This window comes from Centruroides sculpturatus, unplaced genomic scaffold (assembly GCF_000671375.1).
Source record: "Centruroides sculpturatus isolate CEXI.00-Female unplaced genomic scaffold, Cexi_2.0 scaffold141, whole genome shotgun sequence".
Lineage (NCBI taxonomy): Eukaryota > Metazoa > Arthropoda > Arachnida > Scorpiones > Buthidae > Centruroides > Centruroides sculpturatus.
In genome coordinates, this window is record NW_019384430.1 from 413,081 (window position 1) to 437,803 (window position 24,723).

The following is a 24,723-nucleotide window of genomic DNA, read 5'->3' on the forward strand; positions in this document are numbered from 1 at the left end:
AAATTACAGAACAAATTTATTTACAACAATATAAATTCAATACTACTACTATAAGTTTGTTATCATTTGTTAGTAAATTCAGTGATTAAACAATTTAAATTAATTGAACTTTAGAGATATCTAAAAACGAAAAATCTTCCTGATGGGCATTATTTGTAATGTTTGTTAGGTTAATTCAACTTTTTTTAAAGAAAAGCAGTAGAAATTTCAAATCAGACAAATGATTTTACTTATAGATTAACAAAAACAACACTTTAATTCTTGAACTTTTGTAACACACCCAAACTTCAGCAACAAAATGAAATATTTACAATGCTGAACCAACATTTTAGTAGTCTTAAGACCACCGAAAACGTTTGTCCAGCATTTTATTTCTGGATTTGGAGTTTGGGTATATTATTATACGTTTATTAATTCTTGATTTTGCCATACAGCTTAGATTAAGCATTTATATCATTATAAATAATTCATGCTTTAGATTAAGAATTTTAGATTAAACTTATATAAAAAATATGTTATGAGTTCATAAACATCAATTTAAAATTTATATAAATAATCTTAATTAAACAACACCATCAAAATGTTTTGTTGGTGTTATTTGATAGTATATAATCAGTTTTGGGAAGATTTAGAATAATCTTAATATCATGAGATGAGAATCAGAGGGTTCTATACGAATTTTTTTCAGTTTAACCTGTGATTTGGACAATCATCTTTCTGTTAACAGAGAATTTGCCATTTGATGAGCAGCAGGGGCCTAGAGACAAACTTTTGGTGTAAAAATTTGGCTCTAATCTACAAAAGTTGGCAAACTTCAAATTCTTCCGCTGTAAAATTTTCAGGTAGAACCCTCCTTGGTTCTTACCTCAAATATGCCAAATTTTATCAACCGTGGCAGGAATAGAAGAAAAAAAAAAAAAAAAAAGGCCAAAATGGTAATCTGTAAAATCAATTCCTGTCTGAAATTTCCTTAAAATAAACTCTAATCTCTAACCTGACAAACATTATATCACACAAAATACAAAGCAAGACAATATACATATTTTATTCTCTACATTAAAAATCAATATACTCTGTTAAATAACTTAGTTGGATACAGATAATTTATTGAAATTTATTTATTAAATAAAATATATAATATTCCAGGCTTTTTGAGATTAAAACAACAAATTATAAAGAGCATTTCCTCACCAATTGGAGGTGGTCTGCCTGGTGGTGCACCACCCTGTGAAAGAGGGGGGCCTACAGGTGGTTGTGGTGGAGGATGAGACACTGCGAATAAGACGATAAAAATATTAATTATATAATAAAAATTGTGAGAAAATAAAATTGAGAATCTGAAACAAATTATCAAAAGTCAATTTTCAGAAATAGCAACATGCCGGTAAGTAATAGTTTTAAATCAAAAACAATATCGAAAGATTGGCCGTTTTTATCAAATACCCAAATTTTGGACTAATTAATTTAACTCAATTACGTTAAAACAGTTTCTCTCAGACATTATTAGAAATATTCACATATAATAATTGTAGATATCATTCTGAAATTACAGAATTACTACATGTTTTCAAAAAAAAAAAAAAAAATTAATTTACATCAAACAGTATTACTGACAAAAATCAAGTTACTTTTATTGTAATTCCTGGAAAATAATTGTTCTAGTTACAGTTATTTTAAGATCTGTAATGCAATTAAATAAAATTTTGTACGTTAATAAAGGTTAAGTTTTATGAGAAACAAAATTGAAAAATCGTCACGGTACGATGCATCGGTGGTTCAGTGTGAGAATGCTCATCCGCCACTGACGGCCCGAGCTCATTTTCCAGCCGATGCACTATAAAAACACAATTAATTCATATAAATCAATACAGAAATAAAAACTATCAACATGAAATATTGCTAATATATATTTCTGCTCCTCGTAAAAAAAAATTTAATTTTCTTCGTTGCACATATTTAAAGAGAGAGAAAAATTAATTTAAAATTATATTAGTAAAACTTATAAAGTAATTTGTTGTTACAACTAAACTTTTTATGAGGTAAAGACACACAATACCATATATTTTATGTTATAAACAACAAATTAAATTTAAATTAATTATAATTACTCATATTCTATTTATATTATTTACATAGATTAAATAGTATTTTTATATAAACAAGGAGAATAAATTTATTTTATAATTACATACTAAATTTGGGTTTTAAATACTTTCTCGTTAAAACAAGTCTGTGTAAGAAAGTTTTGGATTTGTTATTCTACAGTACAGAACTTAGGTAAATTATGTCAAAGTATAAAGGCTATAATCGTTACTTTGACCAATATATAATGAAAAGATTTAGTTCTTATAATACACAAAACTTGTGTTAGGATATGTATTTGAAACCAAAAATCAGACATGTAGTACATGGCTGGAAAAGCTAACAAAACTATCCAAATTTATGAGAATAATTGTAATATAAATTAAAACGTAGTGTGACGTGCTAGCAGTATATGTGGCAAACTATGGAAAGTTCAGTGTGACACACCAGGATATCATGTCACTCAGTGTGTTAATAAAATAAATTTCATAGCTAAGGTGAGTAAGCAAGTGACAGACTAAAATATTTTCCTCTTATAATATATAGGTCATACTTTACATTTGAAAAAGTAATTTTATCAACAAAAGATGATCTTATAAAGTTCTCTAACAGAAAGAAATTTAATTGTTTAGAAAAGCAACTTTAAACAGGAGATACGTCAAAATAGTCTTAATACATCAGATTAAATAGGCCAAAGAGAGAATTGTTTGACTGGTTTTGCTATACAATTTCTCCTTGTAGACTGAGGGGTAAAAAATTTCATCTCCAGGTACATAGAAAAAAATTTTTTGAGAGCTTAGAGTTAAAAAAGTCAATATGACAATACTCTATTAGAATATAAAACATACAAATTTATTGTTGATAATAACTGTAAATCATCCAGAGTCAAACTACATCTAGACTAACTCAGCGAAACTTAAATATACTGTTAAAATTTATTTATTAAACAGTCAGTGAATTCCTCAATTTACAAAAAAGGTTTATTTTGTCTGTCTACTTGCAATCTACACAAACATGGGTTTTCTATTATGTTTACTTAACATAAAATATGACTATGTAATAACAAGAAATTAAAGAATTTAACAGATTTATAATTATAGCCATCTAAAATATAGATTAAATGGAAATGCAAATGGAAGCAGTTATTTAGTAAAGAAGGGAAAACTAAATGATGGAAAAAACCAACTCCAAACCAAATCATTTCATAAACTGTAAAAACCTGTGTGTAAAACATATGAAGTACATGTGCATGCACCACATGAGCTATGTTAAATAAATGCTTTATTACTAAGTATGTAAGTGTTTCTTTTAAATGCTACATTTATGCCTATATACATTAAAGTATGTTATTTACTAAGCAAACACAGATCTTTTGTATTGTTTCCATTTCATTTTTTTAACATGGAGTGATCTCTCACCCTACGTGACTCAGTACATAAGGAAGAATAGCATGCCTACTGCCAGGATAATAAATATCTGATATAACAACTGAAATAAAAGAATTAGCAAAATTATTAACAGAATATGAGAAAATATCAGTAGCATTTTTGGCATAAATTTATTACATCAATTACCAAAATATTTGATTATATAACTGTATTGTTATATTATCATCTTAGGTTTGATTAAAGAAAAATATCATCATTTAAGAATCCGTTTGAAAGTTAAAAATTAGTTACTAAATATGAATTTATATTAGTTTAGATTAGAATATAAAATTCTTATAAAACAAAGACTTTCCCACACATGAACTAATGTGGACAAGAGTGATCTGGATATTAGAAAAATCCAGATAAGGGTGTGTGATAATTTTTAGATAAGACTAACATTTATGCCTACTGTATGGATAAGAAATATTTGACTTTGACAATTATAATTAATTTTCAAATTATTGTGTTAAAGTTGTTTATTTTGTTCTTCACAATTTGCTGATGAACTGCTACATATGCCAATGCCTCATCATCATCATGTCAGCAATGGTTGATGCATTGTGCTCTTCTATAAATTTCAAGGCAACCTTACTTAAAAAATACACACAATGCAGTAAGAAAAGATAAGATTCAGAGTATACAATATTTTAGAAAATTTTTGGTTGCCTTTTATCATTCTGGATAAGGGAGTGTCTACTGTATTTAATTCTAAATTATCTAAATTAGAAATTAATAATCGTTTTCTAATCTTAATTCCTGCAGATGAAAAATACTCATACATGTATACAAAGTCTGTCCAGAAAATTTGAGAACTTTTTAAATTACATCAACCAATAATTGAATCTGAGTGCAGCTTGCATAGGTCTTTATTGGAAAGTTTGTTGTACTATCTGCCGAAAGGAGTTTGTCTATCTTTACTTGTTGTTGTTGTGTTATGTTATGTTTGTACAATTGCGTGCTGATTGTGTTCTGCAATTTTCTTTCCATGAGTGTAATTGAGTGAAGAGTTCAGGGACAGGCTAGGTCTGATAAAAATTTCACGAAAATCATCATAACTGGAGATGTGTTTTTCAATCTTTATCTCACGATGCATTTGAACCTATAATTAAATTTCCTCAGAAAAAAATTATGTGATTTAAAGTTGACTTTGTAAACATTCTATCACCATATTACTTGCCACTTAACCTAATTCTTAATGTCTATAGTTTTTGCAAATTAAATAAAACAGCATTGTTGTTCCTTAAAATAACAGCAGGTTACAACAATAGTTATTTGAATAAATAACTTTCATTTACATAAGAAAAGCGATTAAAATTAAGTCTTGATTTGTATTTAAAAGTGGCATGATTATTGCCTTTGGAAACCTGCCCAATGTCCTGCCATTTCTAATAATATGAACTAAGTATATTAGATTATATATACAATTATAGATAAGTTTTGATTTAACGAAAATTTCATTTTAAATGAAATAACCCAGTGTCATGCACATATAATTTTGCTTATGAATATATATTTTTTTACTACATTATGTATATATTTATTTATTATAACAATGAAAGAAAAACTTGTACAGACAATTTAAGAAGGTTTTAATTTTGACATATACCCTTATTGTTCCTTGGGTTTCTTTTGAAAATAATTTATTTAATAACCTTCAAAAATTTTCATTGCACACCAGTTGAAAATCGCTTTTCTGTGAGTATGATGTGGAAACAAGATGTTAGTCATCACAGTAGGTGGGAAAATTCTTACCATGACTCAAACAAGGTATGACAAGTTCAGTCGAGTGTGGAGGTCTGGTTCACTTTTTTGTTTGATTCTGATGGTATCATTCAACAGGAATTTCTTCCAGAAGGGAAAACAGTAAATAAGAAATACCATCTAGAGGTGATGAAATGTCTTCATGAAGCAGAGGGGAAGGAAAGACCAACTGCTTGGAGAGAACAGCATTGTGACAACGCTCTTGTCCACACAACACTGATGATAACACACAGTCCGTTTCAAAATTATAAACACACCCAACTTTTTTCAATAACAAAAACATTAACAATAGTAATGTACTTATTATATTAATATGTTGTTTACAACATTAATTTATACATTTTCTGAAATTTTTAGAGCTATCTGACAATTAGAAAAAAATTATCAAAGATTTTCAATTTTTGATTGTTTCAAAAGTATAAACCACAGGTGCATAAAATTAGCAAGATAAGTTTTTAATTAATTATTGGTTTAATTAGTTGTCACCAGAGGATAGTATCGTTTATTATTACAAATATACGGCCAATTTTAAATAGTTTTTTTATGATTTAAAACAATGCCTTGTGGAATACACTAACAGAGTTGGATATATGTGAAATTTACCAACTAAAAGCATCAGGACAATCTCTAAGACAAATTTCGGCAGCTGTAAATCGATCTACATGTGCTGTGAGAAATGTATTAACTTCGGATAAAAATTATGACAAAAATAAGCGATGTGGAAGGACTAAACTCCTTACACCTAGAAATGAAAGAAAGGTTTTTTTGACTACTGACAGCCAACAAGTTGTCTGTCAGAGAATCAGCATCAATATTGCCAATTTCAGTTTCACCAGGAACTGTATGGAGATGTACGCATAATCATAAAAATGTCAAATTTACAAAAATGGCTGCCAAACTGAAATTAACACAATTGCACAAAACAGCTAGATTAAAGTGGACCATAGACAAGATGACATGGAAACGAGTGGACCCAAATAGTCTTTTCAGATGAAAAAAATGGAATTTGGATGGAGCTGACAGTTACTACCACTATTGGCATGATTTGAGGAAGAATGAAAAAGTCAGAATGAGCAGAAAGCACAGTGGGAATCTGTGATGGTGTGAGCAGGATTTGGATGGAGGGGTAAAACAAACATTGTATATATAGAAGGTAGAATGAATTCAGAAAAGTATCAAGAATTGTTGTATCAAAATTTAATAACTTTTGGATCACTTATATGGTGAGAAAACTGGCAATTCCAACAGGATAATGCTGCCATTTATGCATCAAAGTCAACTAAAAATTGGTTTACTGAAAAATAATGTAATTGATTGGCCATCATAAAGCCCTGATATGAATCCAATAGAGAATGTTTGGGGCATTATAAGTCACCTTTTTTATGGCCAAAACAGAGAATACAACATTGTAAATGAACTGAAATTAGCTTTCATAGATTGTTGTGAAAATATTAAACAAGAACAACTTCAAAAACTAGTAAGATGTATGTCCAATATAGTATTTGAATTAATTAAATCAAATGATGGACCTACAAAATATTGAGACATCACAAATCATTTTTTAAGCACCTGTGTTTATATTGATTAAACCTGTGTTTATACTTTTGAAACAATCAAAAATTGAAAATCTTTGATAATTTTTTTTTCTAATTGTCAGATAGCTCTAAAAATTTCAGAAAATGTTTAAACTGATGTTGTAAAACAACATACTAATATAATAAATACATTAATAATAGTAATGTTTTTGTTATCGAAAAAGTTGTTGTGTGTTTATAATTTTGAAACGGACTTGACACCACTTGTTCTCCAACCTCCAAATTCACTGGACTAAATCCCAGCAGGCTTCCTTTTGTTTCCCAAATTAAAATTGGCTCTCAAATGTTACCATTTTGAACCCATTGCTGCCATTAAGGAAAATTTGCTTGTGGAACTGCACATCATCCCAAAAGAAGCACTCTTTTCATGGCAGAAATGCTGAATTCGGTACAGATTCAGAACAGGATTACTTCAAAGGGCACAAAACTGACTAGCTTCTAGGTAAATTAAAACAACTTCTATTTACAAAGTTCATAAACTTTCTGGACAGACCTTGTTCACACACACACACACACAGTATATATGTAAACAAACAAAATAATCACTACCTTGTACTGTATTATACATTTTTGTTAAATTAAGAATGTAATGATAGTGTTTCACAAAAAGTCCATAAATCCTTTGTCGAAAGTTATTATTCATTAATACAAGTAATACTAGTACTATCAAAAATCATTAAAAGACATGAATTCATTAAAGATGAAGCGTTTTATCACTTAACAAAGTTGAAATGATTCAGATCATAAAATATGAAATAAACATATGATAAGGTGTCAGTCAGTTGTCAGTAATTCTGGATGCTTACAATTAGTTTTACAAGTGTAAACAAATTTGTTAAAAATGTACAGATGTTTGAAGTTTTCAATTACTTTCAACAGAATAAGCATAGTCTCGTATGTAATATTCAATACATATCAATTCTATGTTTATTCATTAGAGTAACAAGCTTAAACTAAAATGAGTCAAGGTTAAATAAATGTCACTGTTTTCATATAAACATGAAAAGGAGCTGAAAATGTCTTATGTATTGGTTGCAAGATACTTGAAAAAGAGCATAACTTTTGTAAGAAGAATTGGTAAATTGCTGTGACAAAGAAGAAAAAACAAAAATGTAGGTAATTTGTCAGATCACAGTTCAACATGCAAAACTACGAAATGGGAAAATGAAGTGATCATATAAATCTTCCAAACAACCCTTGCCTTACGTTGTAGCAGAAACAATACATATATTTACATACAATACATATCGCAAAGCCCAATGAGTTAATATAATAATCCAACAAATATTTTGGCAATTGTTGATTATAATATATATATATATTGTGCAAAAGGAAGATGGGCATTGGCACAAACATCATACAATGTCAACTGAGCAAAGTAAATATAGAAAGTGCAATCAAATTAAAAGATACATTTGCCAATAGAAACTTTATCACAAGAGATATTTACAAATACTCTCCATGTCTGTTAAGGCACATGTTCCACTAAGAAACTAGGTAATGAATTCCATCATAGAAATTCTTTCTCTGGGAATCAAACCAATTTGTCACAGTAGCCATCACTTCTGCATCCAACACAGCAATATCCTTTGAGGTATTTATTCAGACAATTGAAAAGGTAAAAATTGCAAGGTCTCAAGTCTGTACTATCAAGCACCTCCCAATCAAATTCATTTAGCAATTCTGCCAAGACCATGGAGGAGCAGAATGATGTCTCTGCTGTGAATGTTCACCGATCAAACATGCTCTGAACACAGAAAACATTTCACACCTCAATAGTTTTCCATTGTGATGTCCATTAAGTGTCTCACTTTTAGAAAAACAAATTCAGAAATATCTTACATGAGCTCAAGAATATATTAAGAGAGATAAGGCCAATGTAAATTTTACTGATGAATCCTCATTCTAGGCATGGAGTACTGTGAAGAATGCTTGGTCAACTTCAATTGATAGATTAATCCAAAGAACAGTAAAACATCCTGTTAAGGCATATGTAAGGAGTGTTTCTCATAACATGAATTTGCATCATTAAGTCTCTTTACTGAATATTTAAATGTAGTGAAAATGAAGAAGATCTAAGAAAAATGCTGCATTAACTTAATGCAGCACTTTTTTTAGATCCTCTTGAAAACTACAGGATAATGACTCAAATACAGACATCTTTTATTAAGAATGGAAAGCATAAAAAGAAATCACTACACTGAATTGGTTGGCATTTTTGCCAAATAAAAACTTGACTGAAAATGTTTGAGCACTGATAAAGTTTCAAATGCATAAAAAAATACATTCATTCTCATGGAGTTGTGCAAACAAATTTGAAAAATATGACACAGTTTATCACCCAAACATGCAGAAAAACTAATTAACAGCATGCCTCGAAGATACAAAGCAATAATAAAAAATGCCGATGGACCACATATTAGGCAAGTGCACCAAAGCTGTAAAGGCTCAGTTTCAGAATATGTAAGTCTTTTTAGTTATAAGTGTACTAAAGTATAGAAATTGGAAGTATGATCTTATCGAATAAACTGCAGTTCCGTCTATCTAAGGCATTGATGTTCTTCGTACCATCCTCTTTCTTCTCTGTTACTTATATATGTGAACGGTCTTCAAAATTGCATATACAGTAAATGAACTTTTGACTGTTTGCCAGTAGTTTTCTAACAACATTTAATCCCTTAAACATGTGAAAACAGTTTAAATTTTATGGATTCTTAGTGTTTTATATGATTGAATGTAATCAAATGGATTAATATATTTTACGATTTAACTTCAAAACCAGTTACCATCAAAATCCATGTGGCAATTTTAAAATTTCTTAAGCATCAAACCTATTCAAACATGATTTCAGTTTTAATATTGATGATTGAAATATATACAAAATTCTTAAAAGAATAGAACTGAAAATAATAAATTTACATTAATTGATTAATTAAAAATGAAGAGAAGTTAAGCTATGTCATAAAATCAACAATTCAAGTGATCAAATGATATAATAAAATATATTTAAGAGAAAATATATTATATATATATAAAGGTTTAAAATTAACTAATTAAATAAGACATAAAATTTATTAAATTGATACAATAAAAAATTTTTTACCAATCCTGGAATATCATATATTTCTTATAAATAAATCTTACACACCTCAAAGATTATTCTTCCTATTTTAATAGGATAGAAATAATAATAATAATAATAAAATTAACAAATTTTAATCAGTACAATCAAAACTTAAATTATTATTATATAATAAATTATTAATGCAATCATTGATTTTTAATCTATGTTTATTTAAATAGACTTTATACACGAGTCAAAAATGTGCGCATGCCGTTCACGTTATATTCTGGTGTTATATTTTTATGGTGATTGTAAATTCACCATAAAAATAAAAAAAATACAAAAATATTATTTTAAAATGTTATATAATAAAGACTCTAAATGCTAAATCCACATTACCATTCACAATAAATTATAAATCATTTCTAAACTGACATCTTAAGTCACAACATTATTTTATGTAATAATTTTTTACAATGTTATATTATCTTACTAATAATTAAAAATCAATAAATATTTCCTTTGGTTATTATTATTTTTTTTAATGTTAAAATATCTTAAGACATCACTTTAGTTGTTATTATTAAAAATAATTATTTAATCAAATAATTTGGGTTAATTAAATCTGCAGCATACTCTTTGTTTGATCGATACATCATATTCTCAAAGTTTTGCAGTTAAAACTGACAATAATTCATTACATATTTACAGTATACAGTATTTTAACTTATAAAAAATATCACACATCATAATAAATAAGAGAACTGAAAGCATAAATGTTTTCAGTTTTTTTTTTATAAACCTTTATTAAATATGCAAGCACAGCCAGAAGTATCTATTAAATACTATCATTTTTTAAATTAATATTCAAATATTAATTGAAACAGTAATAATATCTAATAGACATACTATTTTATAATTTGTTTAGTTCCTACGTGTCCAAATCTATAAATTTAAAAAATTATTATTTTTAAAAGATTATGACTGAAATATTTCATGCATAGAACCATTACTAATTACAATAATACAAATTAAGTTTAGTAACAAAATTACATGTTTTATTCAAGTACTGACATAAAATAATAGGAAAATTAATGATTAACACTGAAATGCTTTTGAAAACATCTGAATAGTAATTAACCAATTATTTTATGTAGGTGCTTCAATAAAGCATACGGTTTAGTTATTGCTGTTACTGATAAAGCATTCAATATCTTTTAAATAAATTAACTAACTTTAACTATAGATTAGTAAATAATTACGCACTGTTACATTATGATGTGCTTTATACAAATTCTTCTTTATAAGCTATGTATAAGAATGTTATATGAATGACATGTTGGTGTATCATTGGTATACTGTAATGTAAAATGCCAGATATAGTTCATAATCCAATACGACTAATAACTTCTAGAATGAAGGAATTTCTTTTTTAAAATCTAATTTCGCTTTTTTATAGAATATTTTTATAATTTTTCTTGTATGATTAATTGTATAGAAGAACATTATGAACTGTGTTCCATTTTGAATTTAAAAGAATTGTAAAATTTTGATCTAAAGAGAAATAGAAGCAGCTTTGACATATTAATCTGTACTTTCTCCCTGGTTCTTTCAAGTAAGTTACTTTTGGAAAAATTGTGAAGATAAAAAGTTATTGAAACAAATTTACAAAATCTCACATCAGAGATTTTAGAAGAAAAAATTTACTATGTCTTTCTACATCTTAGAAACAAATAAACTTATGACAATTACTAAGAATATAAACTGAATTTAATGTAATCCAAGCTAGAATGACATTTAAATACTTGAAAAAAACACACCTTTGAGTATAATTCTGGTCTCATTTTTCTTTCTGAAAAACATTTTTGGCTCCTTCGATAACTCTGCTTCGAGTCAATATTTAGAATTGTTGACAAACTCGAATTGGGTTTATCAAAGGAGACAAAAATGTTTGTCGGAATGTAAAATGAGACCAGAATTGTACTCAAAGGAATGATTTTTCCAGTATTTAGAATAGATCCTAGCAAATGCAATGCTGATACTATAAAATTTTATTTTTACAAAGATTTTACATGGATAAATAAAATTTATTCTTTCACTCAGTCTTGTTTTAAATTTTAAAAATATGATAAAATTCAACAGCAGCTCAACTTTTCATAAAATCTTTTGTTTAGACTAGAAAACATCACACACAATTATTAACACATTTCTTTTTGAATTAAAGAATGCAAAAGAATTCATTCCACAACCTAACAGAATTATAATTGATAAACAACTAGACACATTAACTATAAAAATATCATCTCTCTAACAGAAAAATAAAATAAAATTGAATTAACATTCATAATTGAAATATATATATATAAATTTCATGAATAAAACAGTAAAACAATGAAGATCAACTTTGCTGTTAGCAGATTAACTTAGTTTGTAAACTAAAAGTGCTGTAAATATTTAATTAAAACCAATACAAGCTAAGAACAAGGAAGAGAGAAGCATTTTTGTTATCTGTTATTTTTAAAAGCAATTATTTTAAAACACATTTCAATAAAATAAGTTTAAAATAATTTCCAATCATAAAATAGTTAAGTACAAATCAACTGTCTACCTCTAGTCAAACTGATTTGTATTTAATTATTTACTAACTTTAACAATAGCCTGACAGATAATCGGGCAGATTGTCTGGCAACACAAATAAGTCGGGTTATTGTTTATGTTGCCCATTCTATTTAGAATACAGACCTTGAGAATATATTTTAGGTTTAAAAGAAAAACTATAATAAAATACATTTTTATCTTACTTAAAAATAAAAATATATTCTATTGTTCTGCCATTAATATCTGTTCTAAGCTGAAGATGCCCAAGTAACAAAGGCAAAAATACTCTTATTTCTGTGTTCGAGTTCATTTATGCTTGTATCATTGACACTGTTATTCTTATCTAATAATTATACATAGTAATGTATATATAATTATAATTTGGACTATAATTATATTTACTATCAAAGATTAATAGAAAATTCTAAACTTAAATCTTCTAAAAATATCTACAGCCTACAGGCAAAAACACCATGAATATTGAAAACCAATTACATGCTTAATATTTTCAAACAAAATGAAATAACATTTTTTTCTTTTGATATGCTTTAAACAACAGCCATTTATATAGTAAAAACTGATAAATATAATTAAGCAATACTACAGATGATTTAAAATATAGTAAATTTAATATTTATTGTAAAACTATAACNTAATGTACAAATTAATAATTTACATATTTTTTTATAAAAATGTTGTGTTAAATCTTGAAACCATTAAGCAAGGAATTTCCTGAAAAAACATTATTTTCATATTTATAATTATTTACCTTAAGATTCATTTTGGATGTTATAAACTCGAGATAAAAATATCTAAAACAATAAAATCATGAGATTCTAAGTATGTGAAATTTTAATAATTCACACACAACTAGTTTTGTTTCATATTGTATTTTGTATCAGGAGGAATACTCTATTCAGTGGTATTAAAGCAAACGTTTAGACTAAATTTTATCTATTTTTTTTAAAAAAAAATCTGAAAGCTATCATAAATTATTTCTGATAAACCGGCTAACACGAGTGAATAAATTTATGAAACCACTAAAAAATAAACATGAATAATTTTATGTTAATCAAAATCTTTTAATATTTCTTCTGAACAAACATTGACTTAAACATCTAAATTTATTATTCATCCAAAAAACTGTTCTAAATTAATAATTCTTAAAAAAGTAAATATTTACCTTAAATATATTTCAAAAAAGCTAAATGAAATTAATAAATTAAATTTTATTTATTTTATATCATTATGAAACTAGGAAAATGTAAAATATTCTTAAAAAATTGAGTTTGTAAATGGCAAAAAAAAAAAAAAAAAAAACAGAACACTTTCCTATTAAACAGAAATATTCTGACAAAGGCAAGTTTCATATAAATGGCTTTCTACATATGTTACTTGGGTTCTAAAAAGATTTATGTTGAGTAGAATAATGCGATTGTTTAACTAATTCAAGATGGAACCAGGAAAACAACTTTCAGAGAAGAAAAGGGAATAAATCTCAGCTTACAGGTCAGAAGACACATCAATTGCAGCCATTTTGTGTTTAGTTAGGAGATCACATCATGTTATTACTGATTTTCTTAAAAATCCTAACAAATATGGAAAGATGGAAAGTCCTGGAAGAGCAAAGATCTCGAATACGTAAGATCATAGTCACAGTTTTCAATGGCAAAGGTCGGCAATCAAAAAATCTCTGCCAAATGCTCTCAAGCAAGCCACCGGCACTCCATCATCTCGTCAAACTGTCAACAACTATTTGAATAGATGTCCACATCTTAAATGGCAATAAATGAAGCCAAAACCAGCACTGTCTTTGCAACATAAAGATTACCTTGATTCTGTAAAACATAAGTCCTGGGTGAAAAAGTAGAAGACTATAGTCTACAATGAAGAGAAAAAGTTTAACACAGATTTCCCAGATAGCTTCAGCTACTATTAGTATAATTTTCAAAAAGAAACTATGTGTTTTTTAACAAAAGCTAATGGAAGAAATGTGATAATGGTGTGGGCTTGCTTGTCCAGGCAGAAAAATAAAAAGTGTGTTTATTGGTGATGTTTGAATGGTCACAAACAACAAGAGATGACAGAAAATCATCTTTTGCCAACTGGATGTAAAATCAGTGGCTCAAATTGGGTCTTCCCACAGGACAATGCACACTGTCATGTTTCTAACTATGCAGTGGTTTCAATTAAAGAATGTTAAAGTTCTAAAGTGGTCATAAAGAAGGACTTAACCCCATAAAAAACCTATAAGGCAATTTAGTCCAAAATGTCTATGCTGAAGAAGTTTGCCGATGTCAAGAACTCTAAAACAAGTTACTCTGGTTGCATGGAATGCTATTTTAAGTATCATTTTGAAACACATCATAGATTAAATGAAAAATCTGACGTTTAAAATAATTAAAAGTGGTGGTACTATATTTATTATTACGAGAGGGCCGTGGATGCTTAAAGTTGCCTCCACTCGGTGCCATGAGTGACCTGAATGGTTACATCTAATAGTTCTGGAAGCAAAGATCAGAGGAAGTCAAGGGAGTATATAACTGGCAAAGCATCTGCACAGTAAGCAGAAGTCGTGGTTTCAACTCCCACTTTGGGCTTATTCTTTTCTTCCAGAAAGTCAAATTAATTTATTATAATTACTAAAATCACCACATAATGATAGCTTTGATTTATTATAGTTATTTCTGAATTTTTTTAATGTAATTTATTGCAGAACCGTGCATAAAAGTGATCACAATCTTTGTATTACATTATAAATAGATTTTGTTAAAACACAATCAGTTTATTGCAGAAAACTTTGCATGTCCTATCTTTTTTGTCAGCGCTGTACTGTAATGTTTAACTAAAAAATTTGCTAAATTTAAATTGAACAAAAATGCGTTTTGATGCACTGGACGAATAGTCTTCAACTAATTCCATGTAAACTGTTTTTTTTTTTATTTTATTTATTATTTATACTTTTCCTCATACTTCAATCTTTAATGTACAAATTAATAATTTACATATTTTTTTATAAAAATGTTGTGTTAAATCTTGAAACCATTAAGCAAGGAATTTCCTGAAAAAACATTATTTTCATATTTATAATTATTTACCTTAAGATTCATTTTGGATGTTATAAACTCGAGATAAAAATATCTAAAACAATAAAATCATGAGATTCTAAGTATGTGAAATTTTAATAATTCACACACAACTAGTTTTGTTTCATATTGTATTTTGTATCAGGAGGAATACTCTATTCAGTGGTATTAAAGCAAACGTTTAGACTAAATTTTATCTATTTTTTTTAAAAAAAAATCTGAAAGCTATCATAAATTATTTCTGATAAACCGGCTAACACGAGTGAATAAATTTATGAAACCACTAAAAAATAAACATGAATAATTTTATGTTAATCAAAATCTTTTAATATTTCTTCTGAACAAACATTGACTTAAACATCTAAATTTATTATTCATCCAAAAAACTGTTCTAAATTAATAATTCTTAAAAAAGTAAATATTTACCTTAAATATATTTCAAAAAAGCTAAATGAAATTAATAAATTAAATTTTATTTATTTTATACACATTTTTAACTACACAATTTATTTAACTGTTTAAATAGTTCAAAAAAAAAAAAAAAAAAAAGCTTATATTTTACACAAAAGTTCCACAATTCACATCTAATATGTAAATTGATAAGCAACAACACAGATAATTCTTTTAAAAAATACTAATAAATTTCCTTTTATATAATCTTATGAAGAAAAAAAAAACTACCATTTAATGCTTCAAATCAGTGATATATTTTTGATCTTCATACTATCTTCTCTATCTACATCAATTAAATGTAATATATTTAGAAATGAACATATATCAATTTACTAAAATACTTTTATTGCCATCTTGATATTTTTAACTTATGACGAATGGAATAAGGTTCTTAGATCTGCTCATTTTTCTTTTTCCTATTTTTGATAAATATTTCATCATAATGAAGATAAACAAAGCATATAATAGAATTCATATATTAAAAAAAATAATAATAATAAATAAAAACTTGTTACTTAATTCTTTAAATGTTCTGCCAGTCTTTCTTAAAAATCCTAACAAATATGGAAAGATGGAAAGTCCTGGAAGAGCAAAGATCTCGAATACGTAAGATCATAGTCACAGTTTTCAATGGCAAAGGTCGGCAATCAAAAAATCTCTGCCAAATGCTCTCAAGCAAGCCACCGGCACTCCATCATCTCGTCAAACTGTCAACAACTATTTGAATAGATGTCCACATCTTAAATGGCAATAAATGAAGCCAAAACCAGCACTGTCTTTGCAACATAAAGATTACCTTGATTCTGTAAAACATAAGTCCTGGGTGAAAAAGTAGAAGACTATAGTCTACAATGAAGAGAAAAAGTTTAACACAGATTTCCCAGATAGCTTCAGCTACTATTAGTATAATTTTCAAAAAGAAACTATGTGTTTTTTAACAAAAGCTAATGGAAGAAATGTGATAATGGTGTGGGCTTGCTTGTCCAGGCAGAAAAATAAAAAGTGTGTTTATTGGTGATGTTTGAATGGTCACAAACAACAAGAGATGACAGAAAATCATCTTTTGCCAACTGGATGTAAAATCAGTGGCTCAAATTGGGTCTTCCCACAGGACAATGCACACTGTCATGTTTCTAACTATGCAGTGGTTTCAATTAAAGAATGTTAAAGTTCTAAAGTGGTCATAAAGAAGCAAGGACTTAACCCCATAAAAAACCTATAAGGCAATTTAGTCCAAAATGTCTATGCTGAAGAAGTTTGCCGATGTCAAGAACTCTAAAACAAGTTACTCTGGTTGCATGGAATGCTATTTTAAGTATCATTTTGAAACACATCATAGATTAAATGAAAAATCTGACGTTTAAAATAATTAAAAGTGGTGGTACTATATTTATTATTACGAGAGGGCCGTGGATGCTTAAAGTTGCCTCCACTCGGTGCCATGAGTGACCTGAATGGTTACATCTAATAGTTCTGGAAGCAAAGATCAGAGGAAGTCAAGGGAGTATATAACTGGCAAAGCATCTGCACAGTAAGCAGAAGTCGTGGTTTCAACTCCCACTTTGGGCTTATTCTTTTCTTCCAGAAAGTCAAATTAATTTATTATAATTACTAAAATCACCACATAATGATAGCTTTGATTTATTATAGTTATTTCTGAATTTTTTTAATGTAATTTATTGCAGAACCGTGCATAAAAGTGATCACAATCTTTGTATTACATTATAAATAGATTTTGTTAAAACACAATCAGTTTATTGCAGAAAACTTTGCATGTCCTATCTTTTTTGTCAGCGCTGTACTGTAATGTTTAACTAAAAAATTTGCTAAATTTAAATTGAACAAAAATGCGTTTTGATGCACTGGACGAATAGTCTTCAACTAATTCCATGTAAACTGTTTTTTTTTTATTTTTTTTANAAATTATACAGACTTTTAGTTTACACAACTATAACTCATATCATCCCCCAATCTATAAGCATAGGGCAATAAACTCTTTTGTACACAATGAACTTTCACTTCTACATCACACTTTCTACACAAAAGTTAATCAATTGGGTTAGCAATAATAGTGTAAGGGATCCTGAGAACAAGTTGGAGTCATAAATGGTAAGGCCCACATGTCCTTATTCCCTTCTCTAATATCTACACAGCTCATCTTATAATTTTTGCACAGTACATCCTCCATCCCTTATATATTGCAAGTTATTTTAAAACTCTGCTCTTTGGTAGCATGGATATTTGCTACCAATTGCACCTTCCCTTACTTTAAGATTAGTAGTTACAGACAGAACACCTCAAACTTTTAGAACATTCCAGAGTTTATAGTATTCCAATCTCCCATCCAGCCCAAAGTTCTACTTGTTGTTACATTCAGGCAACTTCAAGACAAATAATAAAGCAGCTATGCAAACACCAAAAGCCTGTCACAAAGGCATCGTCAGCACTGAACTTACCAAATACATTTTAGAAGAGGAATATACCCACACTGGAATGTTACTCTACTTAAGAGCAAATCCTATCTGATCATAGATGTTTGTTTGGGAAACCTTACTCATGGGCAGTTAAAGCTTGTAAACAAGCCTAGTTACACTGTACAGATTTCCAGTTACGGTCCGGTCGTCGATGGTGTTCTGGAACACATGATCAGAAGAAATGGTGGTTTCAAAAAGAAATTTTGAGCAGACTGTGTCTTTTTTGATTAAAAAATTAGTTTCTTCTGTCTCTAAATTATGGAATCTGGTCCATAGTTAGCAACTTTTCTAATTTTAGTCTTGATGCCATTGCTAATTCAAAAGTGCTCGGGATTAAATTAACAGGATTTGGTCCAAATGCACTGTTTTAGTTTTGCTTCATTTTCGGCAGAAAACACCTGTTTTGACCAGTACCAGAATATTTCAATTGGACACAGCTGAGGAACATTTGCAATGCTATTGTCTTTTCTGATGTAATGGGCTCCATATTCCTCTAGCACAAACTCTGTTGTGTAATGCACAGCTGTGAGGTCTGACCAGAAGATATACAGACCATCTAAGTGGCATTTTTTGAGGAATGGAATCAGCTCTTCTTAATACACTCCTTTGCGTACACTTTGTTGATATGGCAGTAAGATGGAGTTATGAATGTTTGTGATCTTCCTTTTAGACTGGTTCTATCCAATCCAACACTTTCTGGGAAAATTCTGCATGGCTTTTAAATTTAATAATTATACCTGTGGATCAATCTCAATCACATCATCATAATTGTACTTGTTGTTTCCAATGCAGTCACTTCCATCAAAAAGTAAAATTATGACTGATCATCAATATCATCCATTTGAAGAATTGAAATTGCCCTAGTAATTTTTTGAATGTTTCTGGGGGATATTTTAAAGCCAACTTTCGTTTCCAAAGGACAACATTTTACTCAATTAATATATTTTTAACATAATGATGAAATATCTTGAACTTTCTTCCAATCTTTCTTAGTAACTGTCTAACATTTCCAACTGCCTTTTCACTCCCATTCAATTTTGTCCACTCCTTGGAATCTAGCAACAGTCTTGCCACTTTCTAGCCTTTCTATGATGCTGTAAACTGACCTTCTTGCCATTCATATATCCATAAAATAATTAAAATCCAGAAACAAGTTGCTTAACTTTTAAAACTGCATGTGTAGCATGTTACAATATTTTATTATTAAAACCTTTTTATATTTTTAACAATTATAAAATGGCATAATTATTATAAAATGGCAAAAAGCTTAATTTTGAGGGTAGGGATGAGTTTTATAAAAAAAATTGTAAATGCTAATAAGTAAAATCATCATTAAATCTGACCCCACTGAAGATACATATGACACCCTTTATCTCCTCACCCCAACCTATAACCACCAAAATTTAATAGCATTTTTCCAGGAGGAAGAATTCACATTTATTATTGAACAAAAAAATTCCCAAGTCGAACTTAGACGAGAGTGACGTATATCCGATGTGTCGAACTGTCGCCTTTTTATAGCGTCAACATCGGACTCGATGACCAATTAGTGCTTACTGAACCGTAGCACTATGCAAATGTCATGTGGCGTGATTCCCGGCCAACCAATTAGCCATCACCAGCCGTAACGTTATGCAAATCTGTGATTCCCAAGCCATAGTCTTATGCAAATCATGCCGTGTGGCGTAATTGTCTGCTGACCAATCAGTGGCTGTACTTTCAAAAAGCCAACGGCCACTTTCAACCATCTGTCGATGACCGTTACGACTAAAAATAAACTTCGCTAGGTCTTACTTTCAGAGGGAGATCTTATATTTCGCAATTCAGCAAAATCTGTGCTAGGTCTTATTTTCTGCGGATGTCTTATTTTCGGGGAAACACGGTAAGTAAAATCATCATTAAATCTGACCCCACTGAAGATACATATGACACCCTTTATCTCCTCACCCCAACCTATAACCACCAAAATTTAATAGCATCAATCTCCTAATAAACAAACCTCCCGAACACACTAACGTCCATACGTACAGAAATTACACCCAAATTTTTTTCATTTCTTAACGTTTCAAGGTCCGAATTTCAAAAATGTAAAAATCTGGGAGGGGTCATTTTTGAATGATTATCATATTTTTTTCTCTGTTATATAAAACAGCCAGAAAAGTAAAAGCTGAAGCTTTTCATGCTGTTTGTATAATTTGACAACTGCAATTTTTCCCATTTATTTAAAGTTTGGAATATTGTTGACATGCCAATACAAATTTAAATCTATGGAGTATGAGCAACTATATATGCTAGCACATTCTCAAATGCATTTTTAAAAAATACTAAACATGCTTACCAAAATTATACAGACTTTTAGTTTACACAACTATAACTCATATCATCCCCCAATCTATAAGCATAGGGCAATAAACTCTTTTGTACACAATGAACTTTCACTTCTACATCACACTTTCTACACAAAAGTTAATCAATTGGGTTAGCAATAATAGTGTAAGGGATCCTGAGAACAAGTTGGAGTCATAAATGGTAAGGCCCACATGTCCTTATTCCCTTCTCTAATATCTACACAGCTCATCTTATAATTTTTGCACAGTACATCCTCCATCCCTTATATATTGCAAGTTATTTTAAAACTCTGCTCTTTGGTAGCATGGATATTTGCTACCAATTGCACCTTCCCTTACTTTAAGATTAGTAGTTACAGACAGAACACCTCAAACTTTTAGAACATTCCAGAGTTTATAGTATTCCAATCTCCCATCCAGCCCAAAGTTCTACTTGTTGTTACATTCAGGCAACTTCAAGACAAATAATAAAGCAGCTATGCAAACACCAAAAGCCTGTCACAAAGGCATCGTCAGCACTGAACTTACCAAATACATTTTAGAAGAGGAATATACCCACACTGGAATGTTACTCTACTTAAGAGCAAATCCTATCTGATCATAGATGTTTGTTTGGGAAACCTTACTCATGGGCAGTTAAAGCTTGTAAACAAGCCTAGTTACACTGTACAGATTTCCAGTTACATGATTTGCATCTTTTATTATATATATATATATATTTCTATTTTATCTTAATTCTTAGTGCCTTTTAAATTGAAATTTTGATTGCTCGCTTTGAATTAATTCCATTTGACACGCAAGAGCTTTGTACATTTTAACCTATCCTGTGTTATTCTCGACATATATTGGGGTTGTGACCTTTGACCCGCCAGGTAAAATCCAATATATCTTGTTACAATATCAGTACATTTCTGATAATAGATGTCGCTACGCACCATAATTTTTATATTAAAACAAACTTTTGAAATATAATTTTTTTTTGTTTTTACATTTTTCAATATATTTATTTTGTTTGTACAAAATAAAAAATAATTTTTAATGATACAATAGCCACGATTATTATTTATACAAACATTTTCATTAGGCTTAACATTGACAAAAATTCAACATGGCAGCACATGCCATGGAGAATAATTTCAACATGGGATAGGTTAATATGTCATTCTTGTTCCAAAGCAAACAACTGCATGTTAAACATGTCAAATTCATTCAAATCTTATTTAATTTATTTATTAAAGTGAATGATTTTAATACTAAATAGTGTGGTTAATTTAACTTTTATAATCTCAGAATAATAATCATTCTTTCAATCATAATATATCGTTTATGATATATAAAGTTCTACATTTATTTAAGCTATACATTTTGTATTATAATACCCAATCTTCTATCCTATAAAATCTAATCAGTTTTAATATCAGTCATTATGTAGAAATATTCTAAAGACACTGTTCTTTGTGTACTCATTCTCAAAAATATTGTTTTCCTCTTTATTTAGATAACTGTTTTTACTAATATTTTCAGCATAGTGCCATTCCATCTTGAATAAAACACAGCTGTGATTTAAGTTAGTTATTGCTTATTTGAGTCTTGGAATGGCTTGGGAACGCAATGCAGTTTGTCATTATTTGCCGAGCAGCAGAAACATCGTGTTTCAATTGAGTTTGGTTAATATAAACCTCGTTATTATAGTGTGAATTTTTTAGTCCCCTGAACCTCATAATACACAGGTTATACTGTATACATTATGTCAAACATTTAAAGTGTACTACAAAATCTACACAGATATCTTCTCACATCACATAGAACTTAATGTTTAAAAAAAAATACTGCTCCAAAAATTATATATTTAGAACATGACAAGAAAAACAGACAAAATTTAAAGTTATGACATTACAATTTCTATTTTTGTTTTAATTTGCCTAATAAAATTGCTGTTTACTAATTAAGAAAATGCCTAAATTTCTTTAGAAATTGCTTTTATACTAAATAAATACCTAAACTGTTTAAAAATTGCAATTTAGTAGAATATTAAATATATATTAAGACAATTGTGTCAAGTAGAAATTAATTTTACAGTTAATCACTTTATTTAATTAATACAAAAGTATAAATTCATAATGTTTTTTTCAAAAAATATTTATAATACTTATGAAAATAAAAGTAAAATATACTAAATTTAACAATATAAATTCAACACTAATGATACCAACATAAAAAGTGTGCCAATATTATTGTTAGCATTTTTATATATTTTTCATTTAAAGATAACTATGGCCAGCTTCTTGCTACGGAAATAATCACTAATTACAGAATAAATTATTAAATTACGAGGTATTTTTTCATACAGAAAGTCACACAACTCTTTGCGAAGATGATTTTAAAATTGAAGCAGAAGCAGATTACTTTTTAAAAGCCAATTTTTTTCCAAATTGAATTTTAATAAGCAATTGCTTTTAATTTAAAGTTGTCAACATTTTCAACAGATTAATATCAATTGGAAATCCTGTGTTACATTAAAACATTATACCTGTATTCAATGAAATTGTTTCTACCACAACCATTATATTTAGTCTATTCTTGAATGATGTTCTAAATTTATGATTTCAAAATGGTAAAATAAGGTCTTCAAAAAATTTCTTAAGACAAAACTTACGTGAAAGACATCTGGTTATATTGTCTTAAAATATTTTGTGCACAGAATATTTCAATTAAAAATAAAATAAAAATTATCGACATTAAGAAAAATATAATAAAACTAAGTTTAAAATTCATAAAAGACCTATTTATGTGTTTAATTCATATATATACAGTTTAACCTGCTTATAACGTCATCCATGGGACCGGCAATTTTTTGACGTTATAACCGAGTGTCGTTATCTGCGGGGTCATAATTTCAGTTCCATAAAAGTATCAAGTCTGTTTAAGAATCTATTATAAAATTCATTAATTTAATATCGTATGTATAAAAGTGCAAACTAAATATTTAAATCAACTTTATTTACATTATTATGTCTAAATTTACAACGATGTAATTAAAAATTTCAAAAATTATTTTTTATAAGAAATTTTTATTTGTCAAGTTTCGATAATGGCGGCACTTTCGGTTTTAACGCCTGGATGATAATTTTCTCGTTTCTTGCTTATCTATCAATGGACATGAAGTCCAATATATTTCACTTTTAGGTTAAATTAATGTATATCAATTAAAAAAAACAATAAAAATATTCACTTAAAAAAAGTCAGTTATTTTAGATTGTAAACTACAACACGAGTATGAGAGCTATGCAGACTAACCCACTATCACGTCGTTTAAAGGGGTGGCGCGTCTCACCCCACCGAATCAGATGGTGACAGTACCACCCACAATCATTCTAGGAAGGGACTCTGACTGAACACGTAGTATTTTCTTTGATAAATAAAATTTATAATTTAATTTTGTAAATTTAAGAGTGCTTCAAATATGACGTTAAAACAGGGTTTCATGTCGTTACAAGTGGGTTTTTTAACATTATCTAGTATAGTAAAATCGTGGGACCGATAAAAATTTGATGTTATATTAGGGTTGTCGTTACATCCGATGTCGTTATAATCGGGTTAAACTGTATATATAATGCAAAAAGTTGCCACATTTTACTTTAATGGACTAAAGTAGCATGTTGTTGTGCTAGAATTAATCATCAAATAATGATTTTTTCCTATATCATGTTAGGTTTTTCTGTAATTTCAATACGTGTCATATATAAAGACATTCAGTAAGAAGTTTGTGTTTTCTTTTGCAGTATTTGCTAATTTATTATAATATAATCATTACTATAATATTCAGAATTGT

At 28.6% G+C, this 24,723-nt stretch overlaps 1 protein-coding gene across 8 annotated transcripts in view; it reads right to left on the reverse strand.

Annotated features, from left to right (window-relative positions):
• LOC111619713 (cleavage and polyadenylation specificity factor subunit 6-like) overlaps positions 1-24,723 on the reverse strand; it is a 63,765-nt gene that overhangs the window by 28,298 nt on the left and 10,744 nt on the right. For 5 of the 8 annotated variants that reach the window (XM_023361491.1, XM_023361492.1, XM_023361489.1 and 2 more), the window contains exon 3: positions 1,192-1,272. The exons of the other annotated variants lie outside the window; for them this stretch is intronic. In XM_023361491.1, coding sequence (XP_023217259.1) covers positions 1,192-1,272 — 81 coding nt within the window. The remainder of the gene's footprint in view (positions 1-1,191; positions 1,273-24,723) is intronic. 8 annotated transcript variants of the gene reach the window in all.